This window comes from Phascolarctos cinereus, unplaced genomic scaffold (assembly GCF_003287225.1).
Source record: "Phascolarctos cinereus isolate Bilbo 61053 unplaced genomic scaffold, phaCin_HiC Scaffold_3;HRSCAF=262, whole genome shotgun sequence".
In the NCBI taxonomy this organism is placed as follows: domain Eukaryota; kingdom Metazoa; phylum Chordata; class Mammalia; order Diprotodontia; family Phascolarctidae; genus Phascolarctos; species Phascolarctos cinereus.
The window spans coordinates 40,338,149-40,365,959 of record NW_027555736.1 but is presented as its reverse complement, the minus strand read 5'-3'; the positions used below and the strand labels follow the sequence as shown (position 1 = coordinate 40,365,959).

Genomic DNA, 27,811 nt, shown 5'->3' with positions numbered 1-27,811 from the left:
TATCCTTTCTGAGGGCTCTGCTTCTTTCGATGGAAAAGCGAGTCAGTCAACAAGCATTTATTAAGTGCCACCTATATGCTAAGTAAGTACAGTGGATCTAAAGAAAAGCAAGGCAGTCCCTAGCCTCGAGGAGCTGCCAGTCTGACGGGGGAGGGGAGACACCGAGCAAACGCTTCGGACAAACAGGAGGGGTCAGGGCTCTCAGGACGGGTGTGGGGGGGTCATGGCTCCGCCTTGAGCAGGGAGGGCAGCCCCGGCCTGGGAGGCAGCCAGGAGGCTGGCGAGCCTGAAAGGCCGCGGGGGCGGACAGGACGGACCCTTGCTACTCCCTGATTCCAGTCATGAGAGCTGGGTTCAGATGCCAGCTGTCACCCACAAGCTGGGTGACCTTGGCCCAGCCCCACTCGCTGGGCCTCAGTTTCCCCGTTCGTAAAGCGCCGGGGTCGGGCCGGTCGGTAGTCTCCGGCTCGGCAGAGGACGGCCACGGGACCCCGGGGCTCGGGGCTCGCACTTTCCGGGTAGGGGGTGGGAAAAACCGGGCAGGGTCCGGGGCGGGGCCGGCCCGGCTCCTCCGCCCCCTGGCGCCTGCTCGGCCTGGGGGGCGGGGCCGGGGGCTCCCCGGGCCGGTCCTCGGGGGAGGGGCAGGGGAAGCCGGGCGGATAGCTGCGGCGTTACCTCCGGGTTCCGGGCGAACACGCTCCCCGCCGCCTCCGGCTTCGGTTCCGGCTCCGGGAACTACGGTCCCTCATGACGGACGCCGGGGACGAGCGCCACTGCGCCTGCGCTGCCTTTCACCTCAGGGGAAAAAAGGGACCGGCCGGGGGGCAGGTCCACCTGGGAGTCACGTGGTGGATGTCATGTGGCCGCAGACCGGAGGCGGGGACAGCGCCGACTCCAAGGCAACAGCTTGTCCACTCAACTCTGAAGGGGCGTGTCCCCGGGCATGCGCAGAGTTCTTCTGAAAGGGCACTGCTGGCTTGGAGAGAAGTGATCGATGTTTCTTTCATTCCCCCACCCACCCAACCACCCACCCCTCCATCCAATCACTGTGCTCCTGCTGCGGGTCACCTGGCGGGGCCTCCTGGCGTGGCCGAGGCACGTCTCTGCCCTCCGCTGCCTGGCGTCCTGCAGTCTGAAAAAACTCCTAAAGTGCTTGGCCCACCTTCAAGCCCGTGCTGCGAGGGGGCGCCGAAGCGCCCCGAGCCTCCCAGCAGGGGTCCGGAAGGCTCCGGCTGGATCCCACGTGTAAAGCCCCCAGCAGACCCGCCAGCGCTACTGGACTGTGTGATTGTGTCGTGTGAATGCTCCTCCCTGTGTGCAAACGGGGAACCACCTAGGCAGCTCCTACTGAATGCCAGCCACTCTGCAATGATTATCCCTTTTGGAGCCTCACAGCAGCCCTGGGAGGTGGCCGCTGTTGTTAACCTCTTTTTACAGGTGAGGAATCAGAGGAAGGCGAAGTGACTTGCCCAGGGTCACAGCTAGCAAATTTGAGGCAGGATTTGAACTCGGGTCTTCCTGACTCCAGGCTCAGCGCTGTCAGCTTCCTCCACGAGATCTTAGACCTTAACACCATTGGTGTCAAACTCACTAGACAAGGGGCCACCAATAGGTACGTAAGGCCCGCCCCGTGGGGCCATGCGGACTTAGTTTTAAAAAGTAACATTATCTGTGCCTTGTTGTACTTACATTTCCTTTGTCTTCCCATTACTTTCATCTGGTGCCCGGCACTCAGCAGAGTGGTGGGTCTCACACCTGTGCCGTACACTACACCTGAGTCCAGTGGCTCTGGCCCGGGGGTCGCTGCTCGAAGAAGACCCTCCCCCTCTTGTCTTTGGGCATTTTCTCTGGCCGTTCCCCGTTCCTGGCGGGCTCTCCCTCCTCATCTCTGCCTTTCAAGCCCCTGCTAAAATCTCGCCTTCTACAGGATGCCTTCCCAGCCCCTCTTAATTCCAGCGCCCTCCTTCTTAATTATTTACCATCTGCCCTATCCATAGTTGTTTGTGCAGGTTTGTATGTTATCTGCCCCATTAGACTGGGAGCTGCTCCAGCGCGGGGACTGCGGTTTCTCTTTCTTTGTATTCCCAGCACTTAGCTCGGTCTCTGACGCATAGCTGGTGTTGAATAAATGTTTATTCGCTAACTGACCTCGACTAAATGAATAAGCATTGCTGATAGGTGGGGATCACCGTGAAGGTGGCCTGCCGCCTCTGCGGAGGCCATACCAATGACTTCACAAATCAGGTCCTCAAACAGCTCTAGGCTGTTTTCCCTCAGTAGAGTGTAAGGTCCTTGAGGACAGGGCTGTTTTGGTGTTTGCATCCCCTCAGCCTAGCACAGTGCCTTAAGTCGGATTTAGAGTTTGGAACTTTAACTTGTTCCCTATTAAATAACTAACTTATTAATGGACTTTGTCCCACGACAAGCCTGTTTCGATCTCTTTGGATGTGACTCTCTCGTCTAACTTGGTGATTATCCCTTTCAGCCCCATATCATGTCACTAAACTCCAAATCTTTCACTATTAGTCAATCAGTTGATATTTATTAAATGTCTACTGTGTGCCAAGCCAAGCATCGTGCCAATCACTGGGGAGGCAGAAAGAGGCAAAAGACAGTCCCTGCCCTCAAGGACACTACATTGTAGTGGAAGGAGACGACAAGCAAACATATAAAACAAACTTTCCCTCTCTCTAACTCTGGGTGTGTGTGTATATGTTTGTATGTATGTAAATATACGTAGATATATGTGTGTGATAAACAGGAAATAATTAACAGAGGGAGGCACTAGAATTAAGAGAGGTTGGGAAAAGCTTTCTGTGGTAGGTGGGATTTTAGTTGGGACTTAAAGGAAGCCAGGGAGGTCAGTAATGGGAGTGGAGGAGGGAGGGTGTTCCAGAATGGGGGTCAACAGAGAGAATGCCAGGTGACTGCTGCCCTGACGGAGCTCAAAGTCTAGTAAGGGGTATGCAACACATATACAAATAACTGTAACGCTGAATATTACAGGATAAAGACCTTAGGCACAATGTATTTGAGGTGTAGGGAGGAAACGGTTTATAGCAACCTCATGCGTTGGGTTAGGACACCCAGTTAGGCTTCGTGGAACATTTGAAAAATTGGGTAGAAATTCAGCAAGTGAAAAGGGAAAGAAAGGAGATTTGCAGAGGGAGGTACAGACAAAAGGACAGATGACTGGATGGCTAACTGTATGGATAAATCGGTCATTTAAGTGCTTCCTAAGCACTGGGGGCAGCTAGGTGGCCAAAGTGGGTAGAGCACCAGGCCTGGAATCAGGAAGACCTGAGTTCAAATGTGACCTCAGACATTGACTCGTTGGGTGACCCTGATCCCTGTTTGTCTCATTTCCTCATCTGTAAAATGAGCTGGAGAAGGAGATGGCAAATCACACTGGTATCCTTGCCAAGAAAACTCCAAATGGGATCACAAAGAGTAGGTCAACAACAACCAAGACTGTTTTTTGGAAGGGGGAAGGAATGGAAGTGGGAAGGTTTATCCAGAGACTACTGCAGTGATCTATGCAGACTGTAATGAAGGCCTGTATTAGGGAAGGGGCAGTAGGCCAGTAAGCTAAGAATGGTTTTTGTATTTTAAAATGCAAATCTCTCTAGTCTAGTCTGGACAGACTTAGAGCTAGAAGGGCCTTTAGAGGTCATCCAATCCACTGGTGTCAAACTCAAACAGAAGTGGATTTCTGTGGACCCCATATTGACTTAGAAGAACACAAATGATCATTCTCTATATTGTGTTGTATTTTTATTTATTTTTAAATATTTTTCCAATTACAGTTTAATCTGCTTCAACTCCTCTGGAGTGGACATTAAGCTAAATTTGTTTCTTTGCAGCTTCTCTCCCCTGCTCCTAATTTTGCCTTCTGGGGCCAAGCAATGAAAATCTAATCACTCTTCCTCATTAAATGATTGAAGAGGGTTATTAGGTCTCCCACTGAGGCTTTTCTTTTCCAGGCTATTATATGCAAATACATTGGAAGCCTGAAGAGAAGAGGACAACTTCTGAGAAAAATACAAAATACCAAAGTTGATATAGCAAGAAGGAACAGATTGAATAAGTAAGCCAACAACAAAGATTAAAAAGAAAAGTTATTAAAGCCCTCCTCCTCTTCCTCTTCCTCTTCCTCTTCTTCCTCCTCTTCCTCCTCATGTATTGGGACCAGATGGATTTACCAGAGAATTTTCCTAACAATAATTCCTTATGGATTAAATTGTTTGTAAACAAAGAAAAAGGTGATGTGACCCAAATTACTGTATGAAGCAAATATAGTCTTGCTCTTAAAACCTAAAAGATAATTCTTTTTTAAAAAAAGTATAGGCTAATTTCATTCATGAATTGAAAAAGTGACCATCTGACCATGTATGTCCCTCCCATCTTAGGTTGCCCTTGCCTCCACCAGGATCTCCAAATGTCCTTTGGGAAGAGGGTGGCCTGATGAACATTTTCACATCTAGGCATACCTTCACATCCCAGTGATTTTGATTTCTTCCAAAGCCAATTCCCCACCCCCACCCCATTACTTGGTACCTTATTCCCATCTTCCTCAACCCTACCTCCAAGCTTCAACCAAATACCATTAAACCCTTTTACCATGCGCTCTGGAATGCTTGTTCCATAGATATCAAACTTTTCTTTGTCTTGATCTTTTCCTATTCTGCTCCTTCCATCTTCTAGCTATTACTGAAACCTGGCTCCCCCATGATAACAGCCTCCATGGCCATCCTTTCTCCTTGGCTCACTGGCTGAGGTGGGGGAGTTGGAATACTTCTTGCTCTCAATTGCTACGTTTAGATTTTCTGCCTACCTCCATGACTCAATAACCTCTCTTCCTTTGAGGTTCATACTATTCATATCTACCACCAAGCAAAATCCTAGTGGCTGCTGTCTACAGACCTCCAGGCTCTCCACGTTCCTCAAAGAGTTCAGTATTCACAATTGTCCTCTCCTCCCCAGCGCCTGCATTCATACTGAGGGATTTGAACATACATACTGGCTTTCCCTCAAGCTCCCTAATCACTCAGTCAGGTGTCCTTCAGGGCTTCATCCTGGACCCTCTTCCCCCCTCCGTTGGACACTACTTCACTTGGTGATCCCGTTAGCTCCCATCTCTAGACTGATGATTATCAAGCTACTCAAGTCTCTCTACTGACTTCCAGTCTCACATCTTCAGCTGCCTTTCGAGACAGCAAAAACTGTGTACCACTTAAAGGAAACATGCTCAAAACAGAACTCATTATCTTTCCCTCTGAATCTTCCCCTTCTCTCACCTTCCTAGGTTACTGTCAAAGGCAACACCACCCTCCTGATCCCACAGGCTTGAAATCTAGGCCTTATCCTCAGCTCCTCACTATCTCTTACCCCCTCCCCCACTGCACATCCAATATTATGCCTAGGCTTGTTGACTTTAACTCCTGCAACATCTCATATACGCCCTTCTTCTCTCCTCTGACACTGCCACCACTCCAGTGCAAGCCCTCATCACCTTGTGCCTGGCCTGTTGCCTGCTCATGGGTCTGCCTGCCTCAGCTCTCTCCTTACTCTGATCTATCCTCCATTTAGCCACCAAAGAGTTTCCTAAAGCACAAGAATGATCATGTCACTCCCCCACCCCAGTGGCTCCCTATGGCTTCCAGGATCAAATATGTTCAAAGCTGTTCACAGCCTAGTCCCTTCCTACTTTTCCAGTCATCACACACCTCACTCCCCTACATGTCCTCTTCCATTCAGAGACATTGGCCTCTGGGCTGTTCCATGAACAAGGCACTCCATCTCTTGGCCCTGGCCATTCTTTTGGGCTGTTCTCTATGCCTGGCATGCTCTTCCTCCTCAACTCTGCCTTCTGACTTCCCTTTCAGTCTGAACTAAAACCCCATCTTCTACAGAAAGCCTTTCCTATCCCTTCTTAATTCATGAGCCTTCCCTGTTAATTATTTTCTATATATGGCTTGATTTGTATATATTTGTTAGTATGTTGTCTCTGCCATTAGACTGTAAGCTCCCTGAAGACAGGGACTGTGTTTTGCTCTTTTTCATCCCCCTTTATGTTTCATCTAGTTGCTATTCACTGGGTCACATAGTGAAGAATATGGGTCCAAATTTCCTTCCTGCCAAATTGCCAAATAATGGTCCCCAACAAATCTTTTTTCTTTTTATTTTCTAATCGTTTGTCAAACATAAGTATTTTTTATACAGTTAGTTGAATGTTTGATGTGTACATTCTATTCTACTGACCATTTTTTCTATTTTTGCCCGACCCTATAGTTTTGAAGATAATTTTATAAAATATTTTAAAGTCTAAGAATTATAAAAACCACTTCCTCAGCTTTTCTTTTTAATGTGCCCCTTGATATTTCTGTTCAGCTATTTTCCAAATTAATTACTTCATGAATGTCTAATTTTATGAAGAAACTTACTCATGTATTGATTGGCATTGAATTAAACATATAAATTAATTTGGGGAGAACTCTTTCACTCTTTTAATAATCTGATCCGTCCATGGAAATTGAATATCTCTCAGTTTGTTTTAAGTGATTGCTTTATTTTGTTCATTCCACTTTGACAGTTCTCCATACGCAGGTCTTGTGTATTCCTTGGTAGGTTAATGATTTTTGTTGTTATTATAAGTAGAGTTTCTTTCTTTTTATGCTTTCTTGATCTTTGTTGTTAATAAGGATGTAAATGATCTTTCAATTAATCTTCTGTCTTTTGGATTTTGTTGTTTCTTTTTTTTGAAGTAGTTGGAATTTCTAAATTCACGATCCTGTTGTCTAGGAGTAATGATATTTTGCCATTTTGATTTCAAATATCAATACCCTTAATATCTTTTCCTCTTCTGTATTGCAAAAGCTGGAATTTCCAGTACCACGTCAAATGAAAGTAGTGAACGTGGGTACTTTTTAAGCTCTTTTTTTTCTTCCAGATTTTTTAAGAGCTTACTGTGTGCCAAGCCCTTGGGATACAAAGAAAGGCAAAAACAGCACCTGCGCCTTTTTTGACAAGGTCACTGTTACATCCAGGAAATGTTTCCATAGCCTTTCATGCTGGGTGGGGAAGGGAGAGAGTATTGGTCTTGGAGTCAGGAAGACCTGTTTTCAAATCCTGATTCAGACACTTCCTGTGTCAGCCTGGGTTAGTCGTTTAACGTTTTATCCTCATTTCCTTCATCGGCAAAAAGGAGATAGTAGCACTTACCTCACATGGTTGTGAGAGTCCAATAAGATGATATGTGCAAAGTGCTTTTGCAACCAAAAAGCACAATGCGCACGTTAGCTAGATGATACACAATTAGGTGTTTTAGGAACTGGTTGAATGAGTGGATCCGAAGAGTAGTTATTAATGGGTTGATATCAGTCTGGAGGGAGCTCTCTAGTGGATTCCCATGATGCATCGCTGGCCCTGTGCTAGGTGGCTTTGTGGACAGAGAGCTGAGCCTGGAATTGGGAAGAATTGAGTTCTGATATGATCTCAGATACTTTTACTAGCTATGTGACCTTGGGCAAGTCATTTAATTTCTGTTTGCCCAGGTTTCCTTATCTGTAAAATGACAATAACAATAGCACCTTCCTTGCAGGGTTTGATCCTTCTAGAAGATTAAATGGGATAATATTTGTGAAGTACTTAGTACAGGCCTGGCACATAGAATGCGATAAGGTGTGCTGGGCTGGGCCAGATGCCTCCAGGGAGACAACAGGAACTGGGTTGTGTGGGAGAGTTCAGGGTCTGGGCTGCTTTCAAAGATATGGTCTTTTCCTTTTAGGGTCTGGGTCCCATTACCCCATTAGTAAGTACTTAATCTTTCCTTGTTTGTTTTTGTCCTTTCTCTCCCTCTCTTCCTTCCGTCCTTCCTTCCTTCCTTCCCTCCTTCCTTCCTCCCTCCCTCCCTCCCCTCCTTTCTCCCTCCCTCCCTCCCTTCCTTCCCTCCTTTCTCCCTCCCTTCCTCCCTTCCTTCCTTCCTTCCCTCCTTCCCTCCTTCCTTCCCTCCTTCCTCCCTTCCTCCCTCCCTTCCTTCCTTCCTTCCTCCCTTCCTTCCTTCCTTCCTTCCCCCCTCCCTCCTCCCCCCCTTCCTCCCTCCCTTCCTTCCTTCCTTCCTTCCTTCCTTCCTTCCTTCCTTCCTTCCTTCCTTCCTTCCTTCCTGTCTCCTTCGTCCCTTCGTCCCTTTCTCCCTTCCTCCCTTCCTTCTTTCCTTCCCCAGTCCTCCCTATGTAGGGCATGCAGTCACCAGTTACATATTATTTGTGCATGCATACCTCATCTTTCTCCAAGATAATTCCATTGCTCCTCACAACTCCCTTGGAAGTAGGCTCCCTCTCTAGCTTCTTCTGTTTGAAGAATTGTATCAGTGAGTACTCAGCACATGCCCTTAAGGAACTGATTCGGTGGCCAACTGGTTCCCCATTACACAAATACAAAAGAGAAGACAGTCCCTGCTCTCTAGGAACTTATATTTTCAAGGAAGGAGACAATACATGCAGGGAAACTGTGACCAGGAAGGATTATTTTGGTTGCCTTTCCAGCAAGAATGCCACTATTTATTTGATTATGGTCACAGAAATGGAAAGGGAGAGGTGATATACTCTTTAGCAAGGCCAACGTAAGAAAGTGGGTGGAGAATAGGCAGGGCTCCCCTGAAATAGTAGGCAAGCTAAGGCACTCACCGTTGGAGGAGAGGGGAGAGTTCTGGAGGTGAAAGGATTTGGAGGCAGCACAGACCTCAGAGGTGATCTAGTCCAACCCTCTCATTTACAAGTGAGGGAAACTGAGGACTAGAGACAAGTAACTTGCTGGAAGTTACTCACGGAGGCAGTTAGCAGAGCTACCTTTGTGCCTTCAGACCTGGTGCTCTTGCTACTGTGTGCTGCCCCTGTAGCTGGGCTGGGCTTCCTGTTATTTGGGGTGAGACCAAGCTCCAGGTAGGGTTTGGGAAACCTGTTGTCAGTGTGATGCACCCTCTGGGCTGAACCTAAAATGCCTCATCCCTCAAAGCCAAGTGCGAATATGATTGTGGCAACTAAGTGGAGCCTCGGACAGAGCCCTGGACTCTGAGTCAGGAAGATCTGAGTTCAAATTTGACTCCAGACACTCACTAGTTAGGGAACATGTGTTGAGAGTGAATGTCAGTTACATCCTGGAGTTGGTTTGGTGTGAGAACCTATCAGACTCTATTTCATGAACACTGACACCATCTTCTGCTGCCACATGTATCATCATCCATCTTGTGTTTCTGCAAATCATCCATGGGAAACTAGGTGGTATAATAAGCCATCTATTGTTTCATAAATGCAGGTGGATGCAATTAATCAGCATCTTGCAATTTTGGGATAAGAAAGCCCCTGAAACCTACTCACCGCCTCTCTTAACTCTATTGAAACTCACTCTTCCCCCCTCCCAACTTGGAAAACCCCTAATTTTCCCTCCAGTTAGAAATCAGATCACCTAATTTGGTTTCCTGCTTTTTATCATATTATTTTCTTTTAATTAATTGGTCTTATTTGTTTTTAATTGGTAAAAATCTGTCTCATTCTGTATTCAGGGTCTTTGGACTGATTGGAGAGTCCTTAGACCCATTTATTATGCCTGTTTTGCTAATAAATCAAACAGTTCAGATTGTGTTTCCTCAGTTACTATAAATTATCCACTACACCTTGGGCAAGTCACTTAACCTCCGTCTGCTTGTTTCATCTGTAAAATGAGGATAATAGCATCCTTCTCCCAGGACTGTTGTGAGGATCAAATGAGGTATTTGTGAAGCATCTTTCAAGCCTTAAAATGCTAGCTATTTTGGGGGTTGATGACTTATCCAGAAGTACCTTGTCAGATCGGCACGCAGCACAATTTGCTTGTTGTTCAGCTGGTTTAACGAACTAATTTGTGTAACTAGCTAGAGTACCACCCTCCCAAGAGTAGTCATGAGTCTTTGTGCTGCTGGCACCCGACTGGAGTAGAGTGGCCACATGCTTCTGGCCTTGGCAATTAGTTGGAGCATTTCACCCTGTACTTTGGCTGGTGGGATAGGCACTGTCTCCAAAGGCTCTACCCCATGCAGTCTAGGCTAGCTTAAAAGGTATTGAAACTGTCTTCCAGACTTGGCCAAGGAGACCAAGGTCTGAACCACTAACAGAGGTAGCTTTCTGGTGGCCTGAGCACAAAGGCCAGAGAGGAGGAGGGGGAAGCTCTATTTCAGGCTTCTGGCTGGTAGACCAGCCCTAGGCAGGGAAGCAGTATTCAGCTGAATTCACGTTGGAGCCTTCTTAGTAGCCTTTGCCGGCTCTTTTTTTTGATGTTGGTGTTAACTATTAGATGCTCAACAAGTGTCTTAATTCCAACATAAACCTGAAGAACCAGATAGGGCTGAATGAGGTCCCTTCTACAAGAGCTGCCTTGTCTCTTGGAGTCCCAGTTGTTCCATTCATGTTTGAACAGCCTTTATATATCTCACTGTTTTTTTTTTTGTTTTTATATGCCTCTGTCATATAGCTTTAGAATCCTGATATCCTCACCAATATTTGAAGAGTCAACAAAAAAGCAAGGGGTGAGGGGCAAACAAAGGGAACTGCTGATCCATAAAGCATCATCAAGGGTCTGCTGAATCAAGGGAGAGGGATCCAGCACTCCGGAGTACTCAGGGGAGAGATTTATCTTGGCTGAACAAGTTAGCCAGGGGGGGAAAACAAAACAAAACAAAAAAGTTCTGTTAGAGTAGTATAAAACAGGTTTGGGTTTAATGTATCAGGCACCTTTTTGTTTTGTGGAGACACTCGGGATTATAACCAAAAGAGGCAGGTGTGTGTGTGTGTGTGTGTGTGTGTACACATACATACATACATACATACACATATGTATATTTCAAAAGGTAATTCGTGTGAGATCTCACACGAATTACATTCTGAATTAACAAGCATTAGCTATAACAGTATTTAACCACCAAGAACATGTCAGATATTCCTGTAAAGACTAAAGCAGTATGGTAAAAGTTACAGGAAAACCCCATTAATTTAAACTAATGGGGGCCGGAAGAAGTCCATCAGATTTAGAAAAAAATGAATTCAATCAGTCAGTCATTCAACAAGCATTAAGCCCCTACTAGGTGCCAGGTGCAGGAGACATAATTCCTGCTCTCAAAAACCTGACATCCTACCCAGAGATATACCATTATATGCCTAAGAAGATACAAAATCGAAACAAGGTAGTTTTCTGGGAAAGGGAAAAGCAGCTGGGCTGGGCTATAAGCAAAAAAGGTCCAGTGTAGGAGATGGTATGCAGCTGAGCTTTGCAGCAAACTAGGGTGTCTAAGAGGTACCTCTCAGGCACAGGGAACTGTCTGTCCAAGGCATGGATTGGGTAGAGCTGTCCTGTGTAGGGAAGGGCAGGGCCAGTTTAGGAAGGCCAGGAGTTCCCAGCCTTTTTCAGTTCACATACCCCATGGCTTTTAGTAAACCTTCCCATAACCCCAATTCAAGGTGAAGGGAAAGAAATTCTAAAGTTTACATATGCGTTATACCATGTATATGTGCATAAGAGATTGATTTTTCACAAGGAAAACTATTTGCAACATAACATGGAGCATCAGTTGTTGTGTTAGAACACAAAGTAGTGAAAAATCCTCTCTTGCCAACAGATAGTTTTCTTTTCAATAGTTTTTGAAAGAGATACCCTCATATCATGTTTCACTTCCAGGCTGAGAATCCTGATTCACAAAGATAAGTTGTTTTAAAGCAAATGAAACTGTGAGCATGTTCAGTCAGACTGGGACATGCTTCGACAGCAAAAAGGTTGTAACTTCATGGATTGGAAATCAGTTCAGTTACAGCTTATTGTGGAGCTCAGCTCATCTTTCCCTGGCCTGTTGCTGAGTTTCTCTCGTACACCAAGGGTTTTGTATCTAAACCTTGCTTATTTAGTTTGGGCAAGTAGGAATTATTCCAACTGACTCAAAATTTTCAGACGTTCTTTCTCCCATTTCTACCCACATCCCTTTCACTGTACTCTCTCCAGTCCACGTTTTCTTTTCTTTTTTTCGGCTAGGCAGTGGGGTTAAGTGACTTGCTCAGGGTGACACGGCTAGTAAGTGTTCCAGGTCTGAGGCCACATTTGAACTCAGGTCCTCCTGAATCCAGGGCCAGTGCTCTATCCACTGTGTCACCTAGCTGCCCGACATTTTTTCACTAATACCACTATCCCTGGAGTATTTCAGTAGTTTAATATCAGAGGTTCCCAAACTTATTTGGCCTACTGTTCCCTTTAAAAAGAATTACTCATCGCCCCCCTGGAAATCTACTTTCTTTAATCCTTTAACGGTTTTTTAAAAAATTTGCATCATTTCAATATATATATAATCTATATATTTTAAAATGACACATCTTAAACTTAATAACTTATTATAAATTTGTGGGGTTTTTTTCCTGCACTGAAATTTTGATGATGCCATATTGCATCACGTAACCATGCAGTATCACATTGTAAACAAGTCATCATGTGAACATACTCCTGCCGATGCATGCTGGACTTCCCGACAGTGAGATACGCTCACCTGCCAACACATGCTTGATGAAACCTATTGGTGGGCTTGATCGCTGATCCTTTATAACTTGCATTTTGTGTGTTTATTTGGAAAATAATATAATCATTCTGACTTTAACTCTGTTACACAACAGATGAAACGTACAAATGGTTTTTCAAAATGTTCTCCTCTTCTTTCCTTATGATTCCACTACCCCTTTATTTTTATTCAACCCTCCCAATTGCACCGGTTACTCCCCCCCCACCTGATCGTTCCAGCACCCCCCAGAGGGTGGCATTGCCCATTGTGGGAATTTATGTTTAATATATTTACCAAATATTTCATCTGTCCCCTTGACAAGCTCCTCATAGCCCCTGTGGTATGTGTAACCCAGACTGGAAACTCCCGAGTTAGACCATAGATTATGTAATGATGGTAATGTACTATAACTGGAAAAGTAGGTTGGAACCAGGCTGTGAACTTTTTCACTCCTTAACTTCCTTCACTCAATTGGAGGGCCTATCCTGACACCCCAACCCTTCCCTAATGTCCCAGTAGCTAGTGGCCTATTCCTGGAAATGAATGAGACCATTTTGTTTTTATCTACATATAGGTGCTTAGTAAATGCTCATTTAATGTTTTGTTTTCCTAGTCTATATCCAGTACTGCTTTTCATCATTACTGCATAAATTTTGTAATCTGATAGGGATGGTGGTTTTTTTTTTTTTTGGCTAGCTCTTTTTGAAATTCTTGCTCATTTTCTTTTCCTCATTAATTTTGTTGTTGTTTTATTTAATTCCATGAAGAGGCCTATTGGCATGTTGCTTGGTATTGCATCAATCTATGACTTAATAGATTTCACAAAATTGGAAGCAACAATCTGAGGCCCAGCTGGTACACAACCATTTAGAATCCCTTCTACCATATAGATTATCAGTGAGGAGCCATCCAATCTATACTTGTAACTTTCTTGTTATAAAGGGACCTACTCTATTGTATCTTGAGGCAGGTCACTTTGGGGTCCCTGTACTTGTTGGGAAGTTTTTTCTTACATTAAGCCAAAATCTCTTGTCCTTGAATAGCTTATTTAGTTCTGCTGGAGAGCTGATTCTTGGTTTGCAGTCCTTGGGTTTTTTATTTTATATACAGTGTATCTCAAATTTCCCTTGCTATTCCTAGAAAAACGACATTACATATTGAGTGATGTCCCTTGCCATGTCACACTTGTCTTCTTGTAGCATGATCCGCTTCCTTCCCCACCATCATTATTTTGCTTAAGTTTAGTCACGTATTTGGGAGACAAATTTTAAGCTATTCTTTGATGTTTCATACATATAATTTTAATAATTATGCAATTTTTCTTAACTGGTAGTTTTGGAATATGGTGTTCATGTTTTGAGGGTTTTTTGTCTCTATGACAGTAGTTCTGAGATTGTCTTAATCTGTTACTTTACAGCCACATAATTTCCATATTTTAAAGTTATTTTATGAGCTTGTGCTTTCATGTCCTCTACCTTATCTGTGATTTGGTTTTCAACTTTAGGGCCTGTGCTCTTTATTCCTTCCATAGATCCTCTAGTTTTCCTTGGAGGATGAGGTAGGACATTATTTCTCTCTTGATCTTTTTGTAGATATGTTTACATTCTAGTTTTACTTTCTGACTTTATTCAAACTTGATTCAGGCTTCAGTTCTTTCTAGGATTTTTCTTTTAACTGAGGCAAGCTCTTCTGTTGACATTCTCGCCAGGATTCATTTTTCCTTAAATTCTTCAGGTCACTTATTTATCCACTTGAGGACTTCTCCAGATATGTTATAGTTTCTTTTTCCGTCCATATTTCTTCTGGTGTTCTTGTTTCATAAGTTAGTCACTCAAAAAACTGTGTGAAACTGTTCTCCAGTTTTCTCATTCTCTAATAAAGTTTGTTCAATTGAATTTTGGGGAGTGACTTTCACTTTCTTAAATGGCTTTTTAACAGTTTGGCTTTTCTTAGTGTCAATGAGGGAAATGTAAAGTGTCCCAGGCCTATTATAAGCTCACTCCACAAATTTCAAGAAGACTTTATATTATTTACTCCTACTGTCCTTATAAAATTGTCACATATGTATATGGATACGTACATATATCTACGTACATTTCAAAAAAGAAATGCTAAGCTTTGTCAAACAAATTTTCTCCCATGTTATTAAAAAAGTGCTTGTGATCACATATGTAATGCTAAGATTTTATTATACACAAAGCATGAACTAGTTTCCTTTTCTGTACAGAACTGAAAAAGCAAAATCAACAAAAAAAAAATTTTTTTTTCAAATTGAATCTCCCATAACCAAGGATTTGGACCTTATTTTCTTTTTTTGCTTATTTTAGAAGAAAAAATATTAAGAAAAATATCTCATTAGCTTATTGTTTAGGGAAGAGTGTCACATAAGGTCACAGACTATTAAAGCTACATTTAAAATAATGTATGGTCATTCTTGTAGTTTGTTTATAGTTATCAGTTTGGAGGTTCTAGCTTCCTACATTTACATGTTAAAATCTTGACTAGCAATGCCTTTTCCTATTTAAAAAAAAAGTGAAATTTACAAATGGAGTTGTAAAAAGTAATGAAATATTTCATTCAGTATTTTCATTAAATGAAGAAAAGTATTTTCTCTTAAAAATGAAAAAAGAAACACCTAAAAGGAAGTGACTACTTCCCATGAAGGGTAGGTCAGAGAGGAAAAGTAATTGTTGTAAGTTTATCCTCTTCATGGCTACCAAGGGAAGTTTCTTCCAAAAGATGCAATCAGGCCTTTTGCATTTTTATACCAAGACCCGTGTCATCTCAAAAACAGAAATAATTCTTTTTCCATGGTTTGTACTAGAGGACAAGTCCAGCCTTTAACACATCATTAAATAGAACAAATCCAGTATCTTATTATTTCTTTACAAAAAGTACTTTTGTCCCACAGATAGGAGTCCACCAGCTTTATTCTCAGGAAAACGCTGGTCATGAAGAAACTCTAATGGGACACAGATGAAGCCAATCAAGAGAAGAAACCGACTAAGGTCTGGAATGTTTGGTATACTGAATTGGTCTAGAATTATGAAACCTAAACCAGCCATTGTAAACAGGAAGCTGGATCCAAGCCCTTCCATCATTTATTGTCCATTCTATATATTTTCCATATCTATATGTCAAGAAAGCTACTTGTCTCTGGTGTCCATGCTCATCTGTCCAAGATCTAATACTGGGAGGGTCTACAATGACCTAGATTGTAAGACGTCACCACCAGGGCATGCATTAGCATGGACAAAGGCATGTGAGCCCATGTGAGCATGAAGCTTCTCTAGCTTCAGGTCAGGAATCTCAGGTGCTGCATATTGGTCACATATTTATGTAGGCAGCTTTGGATGGATGCCTTTGGAAAGCCACCATGCATTTACCATTGCTGCTTCCTCAACCCACCTGGATTTTTATTTTCTTCCACATTCCTCTTCTTCCACTTTCTGCCTAGCTTTTCTGCCACTTGTGGATCTTTTTCCTAATGTCTTGGGATGTGGAGGAAGGAGAAGCTCTGGGGACATGGTGAGTCAAGAAAATACTTATGGGTCAATGTGACAAAAGCTCAACTAACTGGCATTTAGTGGTAAATCAGCAGGATGGATTTGTAGCAGACAAGACAGGCTTCTTAGCTGCCTGGCATCATCTCATTTGATATGGAAAATAGTCCAGTAAAGTTCTAACCTCAGTTGGACCTTGGTATTTTAAGTAATCCAAATGCATGGAAATATATTTCTAATTGCCCCTTGGGCTTAATTGACCTGTTTCCATGAATGAATTTAATGATAAAGACTGATTATTTTCCAAGTGTTTTAATTTCTGCATTCACTTCAGATTGGCTTATATAAAAATTTAAATTACTGAGTTACTTATAAAAAATGCATCAGACACATAATAAAATTGAGTATTTATTTGAATTTCTCTTGGTAACAGTATTCAACATCTTAGCAAAACAAACCAAGTTGTGAAGTCTTTAAAAAAAAAATCTATCCATTACAAAAAAAATTAAAATAAGCTGTTTTCTGTATTTCATGGCAAAAAGTGGGACATTGTCTATTTAAAAAAAACTGCCATACACAGAGTAATGTTTTAAGAAATATATATTGTGATTCACATGATATGTTTTGTAGAATGTATACACAATATCTGAATGCCAATCTGAATGGAAGAGAAAAAATGTGTGATAAAACACCACACAGCAAACTGAATGTTCTTAAAATATGGTTTGAAGGGGGAGCTTCCTAGTGAATTAACTTAAAAGATCACCCATGGGATTAAAAACAAAATGAAATAAAACAGCAACAGGTAGGATTGAATACAGAAGACATTCCATGACATGAAGACCTTCTATGAATGACACTCTCATTAGCACCCCCTCAAATCTGGTTGGTTCCACAGTAAAATTAACTTAGAAAAGTGCATCTTTTAAAGACTTGTCTAGTGAAATAGCATTTTCAAATATAAAACACTTAACACAAGACGTGCAATAACAAAAGTTAAATCATTATAGTGTAAATTTTTAAAAACTACTTTTAAAACTTTTGATTCACTAAAGAATAAAGATGTTAATGACAGCAGTGTTCACATTACTCTGCAACAGTATGCTTTGTGTGCTTTTTGTTACTTGGCAAATCTTTTTTTTTTGTGGAGTCGAACAAAATTAATTCAGTCTAAGCAATACTTCTTCTGTCATTAGTAATCCATTTCCTCTGGCAGTGCCACCATAGTTAGATTTTTGGAAGTTTTGGTGCACTAACAACAGGATTTGCCTCCTGTAAATATCTCCTTCCTGCACTCTTGTAATCATAAGTGCAGCCGTGTGTTTCTGCATATCGATGAGTTGCACAGAAATTGTTTCCACATCTAAAGCACAAAGAAAGTGTGTATGAATAGTCACATTTCTATGACAGGCACATGAAAGCAGAGCTAGAGCTCCTAGTGAGCCAAATGGAACCTCTGGTTTTCTGGAGCCATTTTGGAGCTGCCATTTTCTTCCCACTTAGGAAAACTATAACCACAAAATAACCCTCAACCCCTTCCCCCATTATGTTAGCTCAGGAATATGACATTTTATAATAAAACATTTTTCAGGTGGTAGAATGGGGCCCTAGTCTTATAAAAATCTTAAAAACACATCATATTAAAACAATGTTCAAAAATTCTCCTGTAGCTTGTAAACTTAGAAGAAGGGTAAGTATCTTGGGAATTTGGTTGTGGGGTAAAAATCAAATAATTTAAAATCTACCTAACACTGACATTTGAAATTTAAAATTTCTATGAGAGATCTTTTCAAACATGGCTCAGCATAAATGAAAAGACTGCTAAAAGTAATGGCAAAAATAATGCTGACGGGATGGTTAGGTGGTGCAGTGGATAGAGCACCGGCCCTGGAGTCAGGAGGACCTGAGTTCAAATCAGGCCTCAGACCAAACACTTGACACTCACTAGCTGCGTGACCCTCGGCAAGTCACTTAACCCCAATTGTCGAAGAAGAAGGAGGAGGAGGAGGAGGAGTAGTAATGCTGAAGCCAGAAAACAGATCTTAAAAAACATCTCCCCACCTTGGCAGGGGGAAGAGGGAAACTCTGAACTCAGTACTTGCATACCCTGTCCGGGGGAGCCACAGTATGGGACCCTTTTGCTTAATTGGTTCTTTGTTATAATGGAAGGCTCAATCTGGAGAGAGAGTGGGAAGGAAGAAGCCCCTCTCCACCTCAGGATGTAAGTAAAGACAAAAGGCATCATCAATACAACTTTTTGAAAAAGATAATTTTATACATATATATATATATATATATATACATATATATATATATATATATATATATATAAAATCCTGTTAAGCAATTTCAGTTACATAGTGTGAGTGAGCCCCAGGAAGGCAGTTCTCATTGGACTAATTGGTACTCATATGGATTAAAAAATAATAATCATCATGAAAAGGAAAAAAAATCAGAATTCAATGCAAATACAGAATTAAAATGCACTTATCTTCCCACTCTTAACCCTTCATCTCTGATCTCTTCAATAGGAAGGTTCATTTTTTTAAAAAAAGAAATGTTGTCATACTAAGTTTCAAAAAGATAAAAATTTACATTGGGGAAAGTAGAATTGGAAAACAAAAAAAAAATTGTGAATATGCTTCCAAAGTTCATAAATGCAGTTTTCCTTATTTTCACAAACTGAATATCAACTCCACAAGTTCCTTCTCTAATAACAGCATATCTTCCCATACTGAGGTTTAGGCTAAAAATTAATCAACTACACTCTTCTGTTGATGCATCTAAAAGTTTCCAGGGCCCCAGCTGCTTTTCAAGGACTTACACATTCTCTCTGGCTATTATTTCAGGCCAGTCATGAAGGCAGAACACTGTTTGATTAAGGTCAATTAATTTAACATCACCTAACAATGGAAATGTAAATAATTAAGCTCAAGCTTTTAGGGGGTAGGGTTTGGGGGGTGGCATTGGGGCAGCAGAATCCTCAAGCTGGATCACTGTACACAAATATTTCAACTTTTCCAACTAGGCAACCTGCCTGCATTCATAGCTGGTGGCTAGTCCCGTTTTCTTGCCACAAAGAAAGCAATGCTTGGATGTTTTCTTTTTGGTCTGAACAGGGGCTTTCACAGGGGGAAGATGATGAGTTGTTTCACCTGTTTTGAGACAAGATATGTAGATTAGCTTAGGATGAAAACAAAATTACCTAAGATCCCATTCAGCACAAAATATTTCTTGAAAAATCACCTAACAGTTTCAAGGCATGGTAATCCATACCTTTAATACCTTAATATGAAAAATCATATTAATTGATATTCTTTAATTTAGCCTAAAATAATTTGAATGAACTTACACATGATTTTAGTATAGGACTCACTCTATGTTTTCAAAAAGATTCCATTAACTAAGCACTACATTTCTTTGATAAACCAACAACCTTTGCTCATTTCCAGTGATTTTCAGTCGATAGGAACCATCCAAAACAACAATTTAATTCTATTCAATTCACATTTTTAAAGCATCTATGTGGGAAGCACTGTGCTATACTTGGGAATACAAAGCTGAACAAATACCTGCCTTTAAGGAGTGGACAGCTGAGTGGGGAGACAGGACAAGTACATAATTCAGCAAAAGTATAACACCATTTAGGGTGTGATGGGGGCAGCCCTGAGTGTTGACACTGCAGTAGGAAAATCTGAAGAGAAGGAAGCCTTTTCAGGAGGCAGCCATGGATATGTGTCTGTTTTGTGTGACTGTTGAGAAACTGCATGAGAGAGAGCTTTACGGAAGAGATGGCCCTTGAACGAAACCTTAAAAGGTTAAGTCTGGTCAAGATTAGGGAACTGCTAACAGTCTAGGCAGGGCGGTAAAATAGACCTGAAATAAATCTTAGAAAGGATTGATGCTATTTTAGAAGGTAATTTCTAAAGAAGGTAACAACTGAAGGATTTTGAGCAGGGAAGCACATGGTCAGACCAGGCCTTAGGGAGATTTAGAATAAGACCAGGTAAGAAGTTGTTGTAAGAGCCTAGGCAAAGAAGGGTGAAGGAAGGAAACGCAGTTATCAAGGGCTTCCTAGGGGATAGGCAGTATGAGGACTGGAACAGAAGTATAGAGAGTCCCATGCCCTCCTCGTGGGGACAGACAACACAGAAGGACTGGTGAGTCTGAATGAGGGGGGTCTGAATGGAGAGGGAAGAAGGTATAGAAGATGGTATGGAAGACAGGGTGTGACCAGACTTAGCAGCTCATGAGTTACAGGAGTATGGGAGAAGAAAAAGTTGATCATGGAATCCTGTTGACAGGGGGATGGAGGAAAAATTCCATTTTAGATGTGTTAAGAGGGGCTGACAGGTCCTATAGTTAGAGATGACTGGCAGGCATTTGGAAAAAGAGTGGACTGGGGTCAATTTGGGCTGGATGTACAGATGTGGGAGTTATTGATGTAGAAATTGAATCCAGAAGAGTGTATGAGAATTCTAAAGGTGAAGGTATAGAAAAAGAAACAGGCTAGGACAATCTTAGGGGCCACTGACAATTTAGGTGGCTAGAGGATAATGACACAGTGAATGAGACAGAGAAGGAATGGTGAACACCTGCATGAGGAAATCCAGGAGAGCAGCATCACAGGAGCCAAGGAAGGAGAGAGCCTCCAGGAAGAGGAAATGGCTAATAGTGGCAAACAAAGGAGGGTGAGACCTGAGAAAAAGATCAGTGAACTGAAATAATTTTATATTTCAATATAGACTGAAGGACAACTGCATATACTAAAAATCCTGTATAAAGCAAAATATTAAAAACTATGCCTTAAAAGAAGCTGCTACTGACTCCTGGTCCTTTCCATGCTTTCTCCCACTAATGTTTTATAGGCATCTGTCTTTGGGTGTCCTTGGATCTGATGGCAAAGCCTAACAATGGAGCTTTCCCCTGGATGACCAAAGACCTCTTTACAGAACTGCCTTCCTAGCCTCACTGCATAACTTAATCTGGGTGAAGCTGACAAATCTAGTCTCAACCTTCCTTGACTTCAGATGCACATCTCAAAGATGGAGATATCAGCTCTGCCTTTCTTATAGGATTACTGTGAAGACTGACAGTATATAGGAAAGAACACGAAATGATAAATAATCATCATACACATATAAAGGAGTCAAAATCATTCTGCCTCAGCATTTTATGAATTATATATGCTCAGAATACCAAATAACATCTTTCCAGAAAAGAAGGCTTAGTCATCAGAAGCAGCTGAAGAGGATTCATTTCAGCACCACAAATTCTTTTCCTAGTCTTTGGAGTTGCATCTTAGTGTTTCCCAAAACTTTTTATTCCACAAATTAAAAAGTGATTTTGCCAAAAGACATAGAATACGGTAGAAGTAAGGATGAGATAGATGGTAGTGCTTCCCCACCTAGTTGGCCATCCATCTACCACTCATTTATTCAACAAATATTTACTGGGTGCCTACTCTGTGGCTAACACTTCTCCAGCATGTTTACTTCTATTTCCACCCTTCCACATTCCTGGTCAAGGTGAAGTTAATGACTCCAGGTCATTATAACACACCCTGAACCTCTTTGGGCAGGTGACTGTCCCAAAATACCATAGCATTCTAATGCAAGGGCTGGGAAAATGCAGCCAAACAAGTGCATCTTGAACACCTACAATGAGCTCAGAGCTCTGCTGGAGACCCTAAGTGATAAAAGTACTAGTACTAGTACAAGTGGTCCTTGCAATCTAGGCAAGGGTATAAAAGATACATCTTAGGAAAAATAAGACCCCAAACAGAAGTAGATAAAAAAGGAATATGTATTTTTATTTTATTATTTTAAAAAAAATTTTATTAATTTATTTTGATTTATCAACAATCACTTCCATGTGCTTTTGAGTTTAATATTTTTCTCCCCTTTCCTCCCTACCACCCTCCCCAAGACAGTGCACAATCTGATATAGGCTGTACATTTACATTCCTATTAAACATATTTTCACATTAATGAAGTTGTAAGTAAAAATTAACACTAGTGTTTTGCTTTTGACCACTGCCTCCTTCAGTCCCTCCTCCCTTCTATTATCCCTTTCCCTTTTCTTCCTTTGCCCTCACTGCTTCTTCCCTCCCTTCTATTCCCCCTCCCTTTTCTTTCCCCCTTTCCCTCCTACTGCCTATATGGCAAGTTAGATTTCTATACCTAACTGATTAGGTTATTCCCTTCTTGAGCCAAATCTGATGAGAGCAAGATTCAAACAATGCTCACCCCTCTCCTTTCTCTCCCTCTGCTGGAATAGGATTTTGTGTCTTTTCCTGTAATGTAATGTACTCTTGTCTGCCTCCTCCTTTTTCAGTACATTTTCTAAGATCAGATTAATCCACTTATTTGGATCCATTTAACCCACTTGATTAGATTTTTTTTTTATCATTACATCAAAGTCAATAACATCCACCCTCTTTATGTATACTCCTTTAACATGGTGTAATAAAAATACAGTTCTCAAGAGTTGCAAGTGTCATCTTCCCTTGTAGGGATGGGGATGTAAACAGTCCACCCTTATTAACAACATATTGTATCTTTCTGTCCCATTTACCTTTTTATGTCTCTCTTGAATCTGTACTTCAAGATCAAATTTTTTGTTGCGCTCTGGTCTTTTTATCAGGAAGGTTTGGAAGTCCCCTATGTCGTTGAATATCCATCTCCTCCCTTGAAAAATGATGCTCATTTTTGCTGGGTAGTTGATCCTTGGCTGCAATCCAAGCTCATTTACCTTATGGAATATCATGTTCCACACCCTGCGGTCCTTTAATGTAGAAGCTGCAAGGTACTGTGTAATCCTTACTGTGGTTCCATGATATTTAAATTGTTTCTTTCTGGCTGCTTGCAGCACCTTCTCTTTCATCTTGTAATTTTGGAGTTTTGCTATTATATTCGTTGGTGTTTTCAATTTGGGATCTCTTTCAGGTGGTGAGCGGTGTATTCATTTTTTAAAAAATTTTTATTTTTTTTTCGGTGTATTCTTTCTATGGCTATTTTACCTTCTGGTTTTAGGACTTCAGGGCAGTTTTCCTTTATGATTTCCTGAAAGATACTGTCCAGGCTCTTTTTTTTCATCATGATTTTCAGGTAGTCCAATAATTTTTAAATTGTCTCTCCTGAATCGATTTTCCAGGTCGGTTGTTTTACTGATGAGGTATTTTATGTTGTCATCTATTTTTTCATTCTTTTGTTTCTGTTTGACTGATTCTTGCTCTCTCATAGAGTCATTAGTTTCCATTTGTCCAATTCTAGTTTTTAACAGATTGTTTTCTTCTGTTAGTTTTTGTACTTCCTTCTTCAATTGGCCAATTGTGTTTTTTAGGGACTTGTTTTCTTCAGTGTACTTTTTTTTCCAATTGGCCAATTGTATTTTTTAAGGACTCTTCTACCTCTCTCATTAGACTTTTAAAATCCTTCTTGAGCTTTTCTAAGAAGGCTTTTTGGGCTTCAGACCAGTTCATATTCCCTTTTGATGTTGCAGATGTGGGTTTGTTGACAATGTTGTCCTCTTCAGAATTTCTGTCTTGATCTTCACTCTTCTCATAATATGAATCTGTGGTACGTTTCTTTTTTACTCATGGTGTTTCTTTATTCCCTGTCCTTTAAAGTGATTGAGCTCTCTTGCTGGGGAACAGAGGGCACTGACCCAAGCTTCTTGTGTTGGGAGCCTAGGTCTTGGTCACTGGCTTTGTGTACTACAGCCTCTTATGTTGGCAACTGGAGGCTGTAGGGTTCTGTTAGTTTACCTCGAGTTGGGCTGCAATCAGCAAGTCTGCCTGTTTTTCCTTTCCTTTAGCTTTCTTCAGCTCCTTTTAGATGGGTGCTGCAGGGTGTTTATTTGCCTGGGGCCCCTTGCAGTACTGCCTCCCTTGTTTCTGCTAATGCACTGGGAGTTTCCTTTGCAGTAGAGTTCGGAGGCACCTGGTGGTTTTCTGGTTTCCACCGGTTTCCCGTGCCGTGGTGCTGCCCGCCCCCCCCCCAACACACACACACTGAGGCACTCGGAGGTCCAGGTGTTGGTGTTTGCCTGCTCTACCACCTGGCCTTCAGGATCTCCTCCTGGTTGACAGTTGGAGGCTGTAGGGTTCTGACAGCTTACCTGGTGGTGGGTTGGAATCAGCAAGGCTGAGACTTTAGGAAGACTTTAGGGTGCTTTCTTCAGCTCCTTTCAGATGAATGCTGCAGGGTGTTTATCTGCCTGGGGCGCTTTGTAGTGCTGCTTCCCTTATTTTGCTGAGGCACTGGGAGACCTGTTTGCTGGGCTGCTGCACTGCTGCTCCCTGTCTTTCTTCTAGTTCAGTTGTTCCAGGGTTTTTTTCTGGGGTGATATTTTCTGGGTTTTCTGAGGTTGACAGAGCGACTACCTTTTTACTCCGCCATATTGGCTCCCAGAAGAGGAAGTTAGGAATATGTATTTTTAAAAGTTCTTTTTAGCATATTAATTATATGTGAACAAGTCTTTTAAATACAATTGAATCTTATCTATTCATTATGCTGATTTAACAAAACCTATACTTGACAAAACTAGGTTTGTGACTCTTTGGAGTTTTAATATACACTAAATAACTTTATTTCTTCTCAAATATTCTTTTGCTTGGTCTTCTTTCCAAATTAGTCCAAATTAATGTGGTTTTACCATTCCATCTGCTTTTACAATTCTAGGCTTGTGGTTTATCATGATACAGTAGGCAAAGTCTTAAATGACTAGACATTCATAACATTTAAACTCCTGCTTACAACCACTGATTAGAGTCAGTCAGTGACAAATTTATTAACATCTACCTGTCCTCAATTTTGAATAATTCCCCTCCTGCTTCCTTCCCAACATTATTTACTCTTGAGGGTTGCTGAAGTTGGCAGGATCTATGCCAGAAGCTTAGGAAGAACAGTAAGTGGCACAAATGGCCTGTTTTGTTTTAGTTTTCAGTCAAAGGCAGAGAGTGCCTGTCACTGAAATTTAAGTCACTTGCAGTCTCCTATGAGGCCACAAGATGGAGTTTATTTCCAATTAACATGGAAATATTAACATGGCCAGGTTTTGTCGAATTCAACACATCTTCATGTTGGAAAGGTCTTCAGGAAGGTCATTTTGTCTAGCCTCTTAGTTCAGAGTCTCAAGAGTTAGAAAGGACATTAGAGATTATTCAGTCTCATCCCTACCTGAGGCATTTTCTCTTCTACAACATCCCTTTCAGGATAAAGCAAGTATCTCACGAATGATATTCTGTACTCTAACATCCTGGTCCACAAACGGGATCAAGTGAAGTAACTTTTAAGTATCAGGAAGGTAATAAAAAATGTTAGAATTTTGCTCCCTTGAGGCAAAATGTACAATTTTTATAGAGAAAATAGCTTTGATTGGTTGGTTCTGAATTCACTGAAGGTAGAAAAAGATGAAAGAACCAGATAGAGAAACTTTCCTTTGTTCAGTTATGCAGTGGGTAACCTATGTGATACCCGTGAATATACTAGAGACTTCTTTTATGGGAAGCCTGCACACACACACACACACACACACACACACCCCACCGATCAACACATCCTCAGAAAGAGTGGGCAGGAGGTGGGGAGCTTCCCTTTATGAGAGATTAAACAAAGGCTAAATGATTGACAATGTGTCCAGTTATGATATAGAAGGAATTCTTTTTTAGGTATAGAAACTAATTTGGACCAGATAGTTTCTGAGGTCCATTCCAATTCTGAGATTTTGTGCTTTTTATAATTCTAGTTTAGAGTCTTGACTTACACCTGCTAAGACAGAAGTTGTAAAGTTGCTTAAGTACATCAGTTTCACCAGTACTGGAAAGCTATTTAGGAGGTAGATATAATTTAGCAGGAAGTTCTTGAAAAAAACCCAACACTTTTTATTACCTATTATCTAGACTCCAATTATACCTAAATTTGAAAAGCTAAGGCCATCCTGAAAACACACATGAACTAGGAAATTGCATTTGCTCATGAAGAACCTTTTGTCATTCCAATCAGCATGGGAGTGGCAATTAGAGGCATCTCTGGATCTTTCTGCAAAGGTACACTCACTGAGAATCCAATCCAAGATGCTCTAATTAGGCAGCATATCGATGTATCACTGCTCCATATGTCTTAAGTGATTATGAATTTGCAAAGCACTTCAATAGCTGCTGCCCCTTGTTAGCTATGATCCCATGCACTGCTATTTTCTTGAGCCTGCCTTTTTCACCAAGCATGAGCCTAACACCTTTGTTAAGGTCAGCATGATCTTCATTTTACTTTTCCCCTTTCCCCAGAGGATGCTGTGCAGGGGATAAACATCACTGCTCTCAGCTTGTCACTACAGAAATGTCTCACTCTTTCAAAAGCACTGGATTCAAAAATGCAGAGGGTCAGTTGTTCCCGTGACACAGAAGAAAGTTCCTATGCCTCCAAGAGATAAAATGCTAGGGTTTACATGGCTGCTTTTCTCCCTCCGAATCACAGAACTGCTCTTTCATTTTCTCATTCCTAGCTTCTCTGCTTTTTAACCATAATCTTTATCACTTTAGAGCAGCAACATGGGGCTAGAAATAGGGCACTGTACTCAGAGACCTGGGATCAAATCTCACCTCTGCTTACTAGCTGTGTGTGTCATTGAGGCAAGTCCTAGAAAGTCTCTAGATCTCAGTTTCCTCAGAAGGATCTGGACTAAATAATCTCCAATGTTCCTGTCAGTGGTAAAACTATGATCCCATAAACCAGAATCAGTAGTACTATTAATTCAACCCACTCCCACCCTTCTTTTGTGACTTCCCTAACACACAGGTGTGACCATGTCACTCGCCTACTCAAACTCCAGTAGCTCCCTAGTGCCTCCAGACTTAATGATAAGCCCCTCTGTTTAGTTTGAAAAGCCCTTTCCAACCTTAGCGTCCATTACACTGCTTTCTCATAGATGACCTTCCATCTCCCATCTCTGGACCTTTGCACTTGCTGTGTCCCCTGTCTGATATACACTCACTCCTTCACTTGAACCCTGCAGAATCCCTTGGTGACTTCAAAACTCTGCTCAAGGTGAAGCTTCTACACCAGGCCCTGGCCAATCTCAATAAAGGTACAATAGAGTGTACTTTGTATTGATGTTACATAGACTTCTTGAAGTACGTACATTGCTGTCCTTCTACCCTCCATGACTACCAGGTCCTGATACAATGTAGATGCTTATCAATTACCCACTGATTGGTTTTTTGAGCTTTTCATCCTTTATCTTTTCGATCTCTTGTCACTTCTCAGCTCTCCTGTGAAAAGACTGGCCTTCAAGAGTCACTGATGATTCAGAGAATGTTGGATGGAAGCTTTAGGCTGCTGGATCTTCTCAGCTGGATTCTAAGGGCTGGCTCAAGACTGCTTCTTTGTTGCCAAAGAGGTTTGGGGGGTGTTTTCCCTTCAGCTACTTCCAGGTTCTGAGTCCTTCTGGAAGTCTGAGGGGAAGGGGCTGCTATCCAGAGTCAAGCCTTGACCATAATATAGCAAACCAAAACAGAAAGGGAAACTGGGGCAAATTCTTTGTACAAAATGAATATTCAATGACACCAAATTATCTTGCTCTTTAAGTCTGTATTTTTAGATATACTCGTGATTAACGAGACAACTAATCTTGAGAAATCAACGAGACAACTAATAAAACAATATTCTCTGAAATCATCCTGTTATGAGAAAATCTGATTTAATCTACAGAAATCAAGTTTACACATTGCATTTCAGAGTAC

The 27,811-nt window shown here is 41.6% G+C and overlaps 3 protein-coding genes across 10 annotated transcripts in view; 1 reads left to right on the top strand and 2 right to left on the bottom strand.

The window, feature by feature from the left end:
- The window catches only part of MARCHF8 (membrane associated ring-CH-type finger 8), a 94,251-nt gene extending 93,305 nt beyond the window's left edge, over positions 1-946 (bottom strand). The window contains exon 1 of one of the 3 annotated variants that reach the window (XM_020994481.2): positions 676-946. The gene's annotated coding sequence lies outside the window, so the exon portion shown is untranslated. The remainder of the gene's footprint in view (positions 1-675) is intronic. The other 2 variants (XM_020994479.2, XM_078150782.1) reach the window with 2 other exon arrangements.
- LOC110213979 (uncharacterized) lies at positions 748-27,746 on the top strand. Its single transcript, XM_078151595.1, has 3 exons — positions 748-1,437; positions 15,477-15,573; positions 27,336-27,746. The coding sequence occupies exons 1-2, from the start codon at positions 748-750 to the stop codon at positions 15,543-15,545; spliced, it is 759 nt and encodes a 252-aa protein (XP_078007721.1). The 3' UTR covers positions 15,546-15,573; positions 27,336-27,746.
- The window catches only part of ZFAND4 (zinc finger AN1-type containing 4), a 57,874-nt gene continuing 46,526 nt past the window's right edge, over positions 16,464-27,811 (bottom strand). For 5 of the 6 annotated variants that reach the window (XM_020994473.2, XM_020994470.2, XM_078150780.1 and 2 more), the window contains 2 exons: positions 19,106-19,223; positions 16,464-17,431 (listed from right to left, as the gene is read on the bottom strand). In XM_020994473.2, the coding sequence (XP_020850132.1) occupies positions 17,296-17,431; positions 19,106-19,223 (254 nt within the window). In that variant the 3' untranslated portion in view covers positions 16,464-17,295. Of the gene's footprint in view, positions 17,432-19,105; positions 19,224-27,811 lie in introns of those variants that run through there. The other variant, XM_020994475.2, reaches the window with a different exon arrangement.

What these genes read in the sequence shown, in the direction of transcription:
- LOC110213979 (XM_078151595.1), top strand. Translation starts at nt 748, where the DNA reads ATGACGGACGCCGGGGACGAGCGCCACTGCGCCTGCGCTGCCTTTCAC. An exon ending in TTGTTAACCTCTTTTTACAG is followed by an intron (nt 1,438 to 15,476) that starts GTGAGGAATCAG and finishes TTTGTCCCACAG; the next exon opens with ATAGGAGTCCACCAGCTTTA.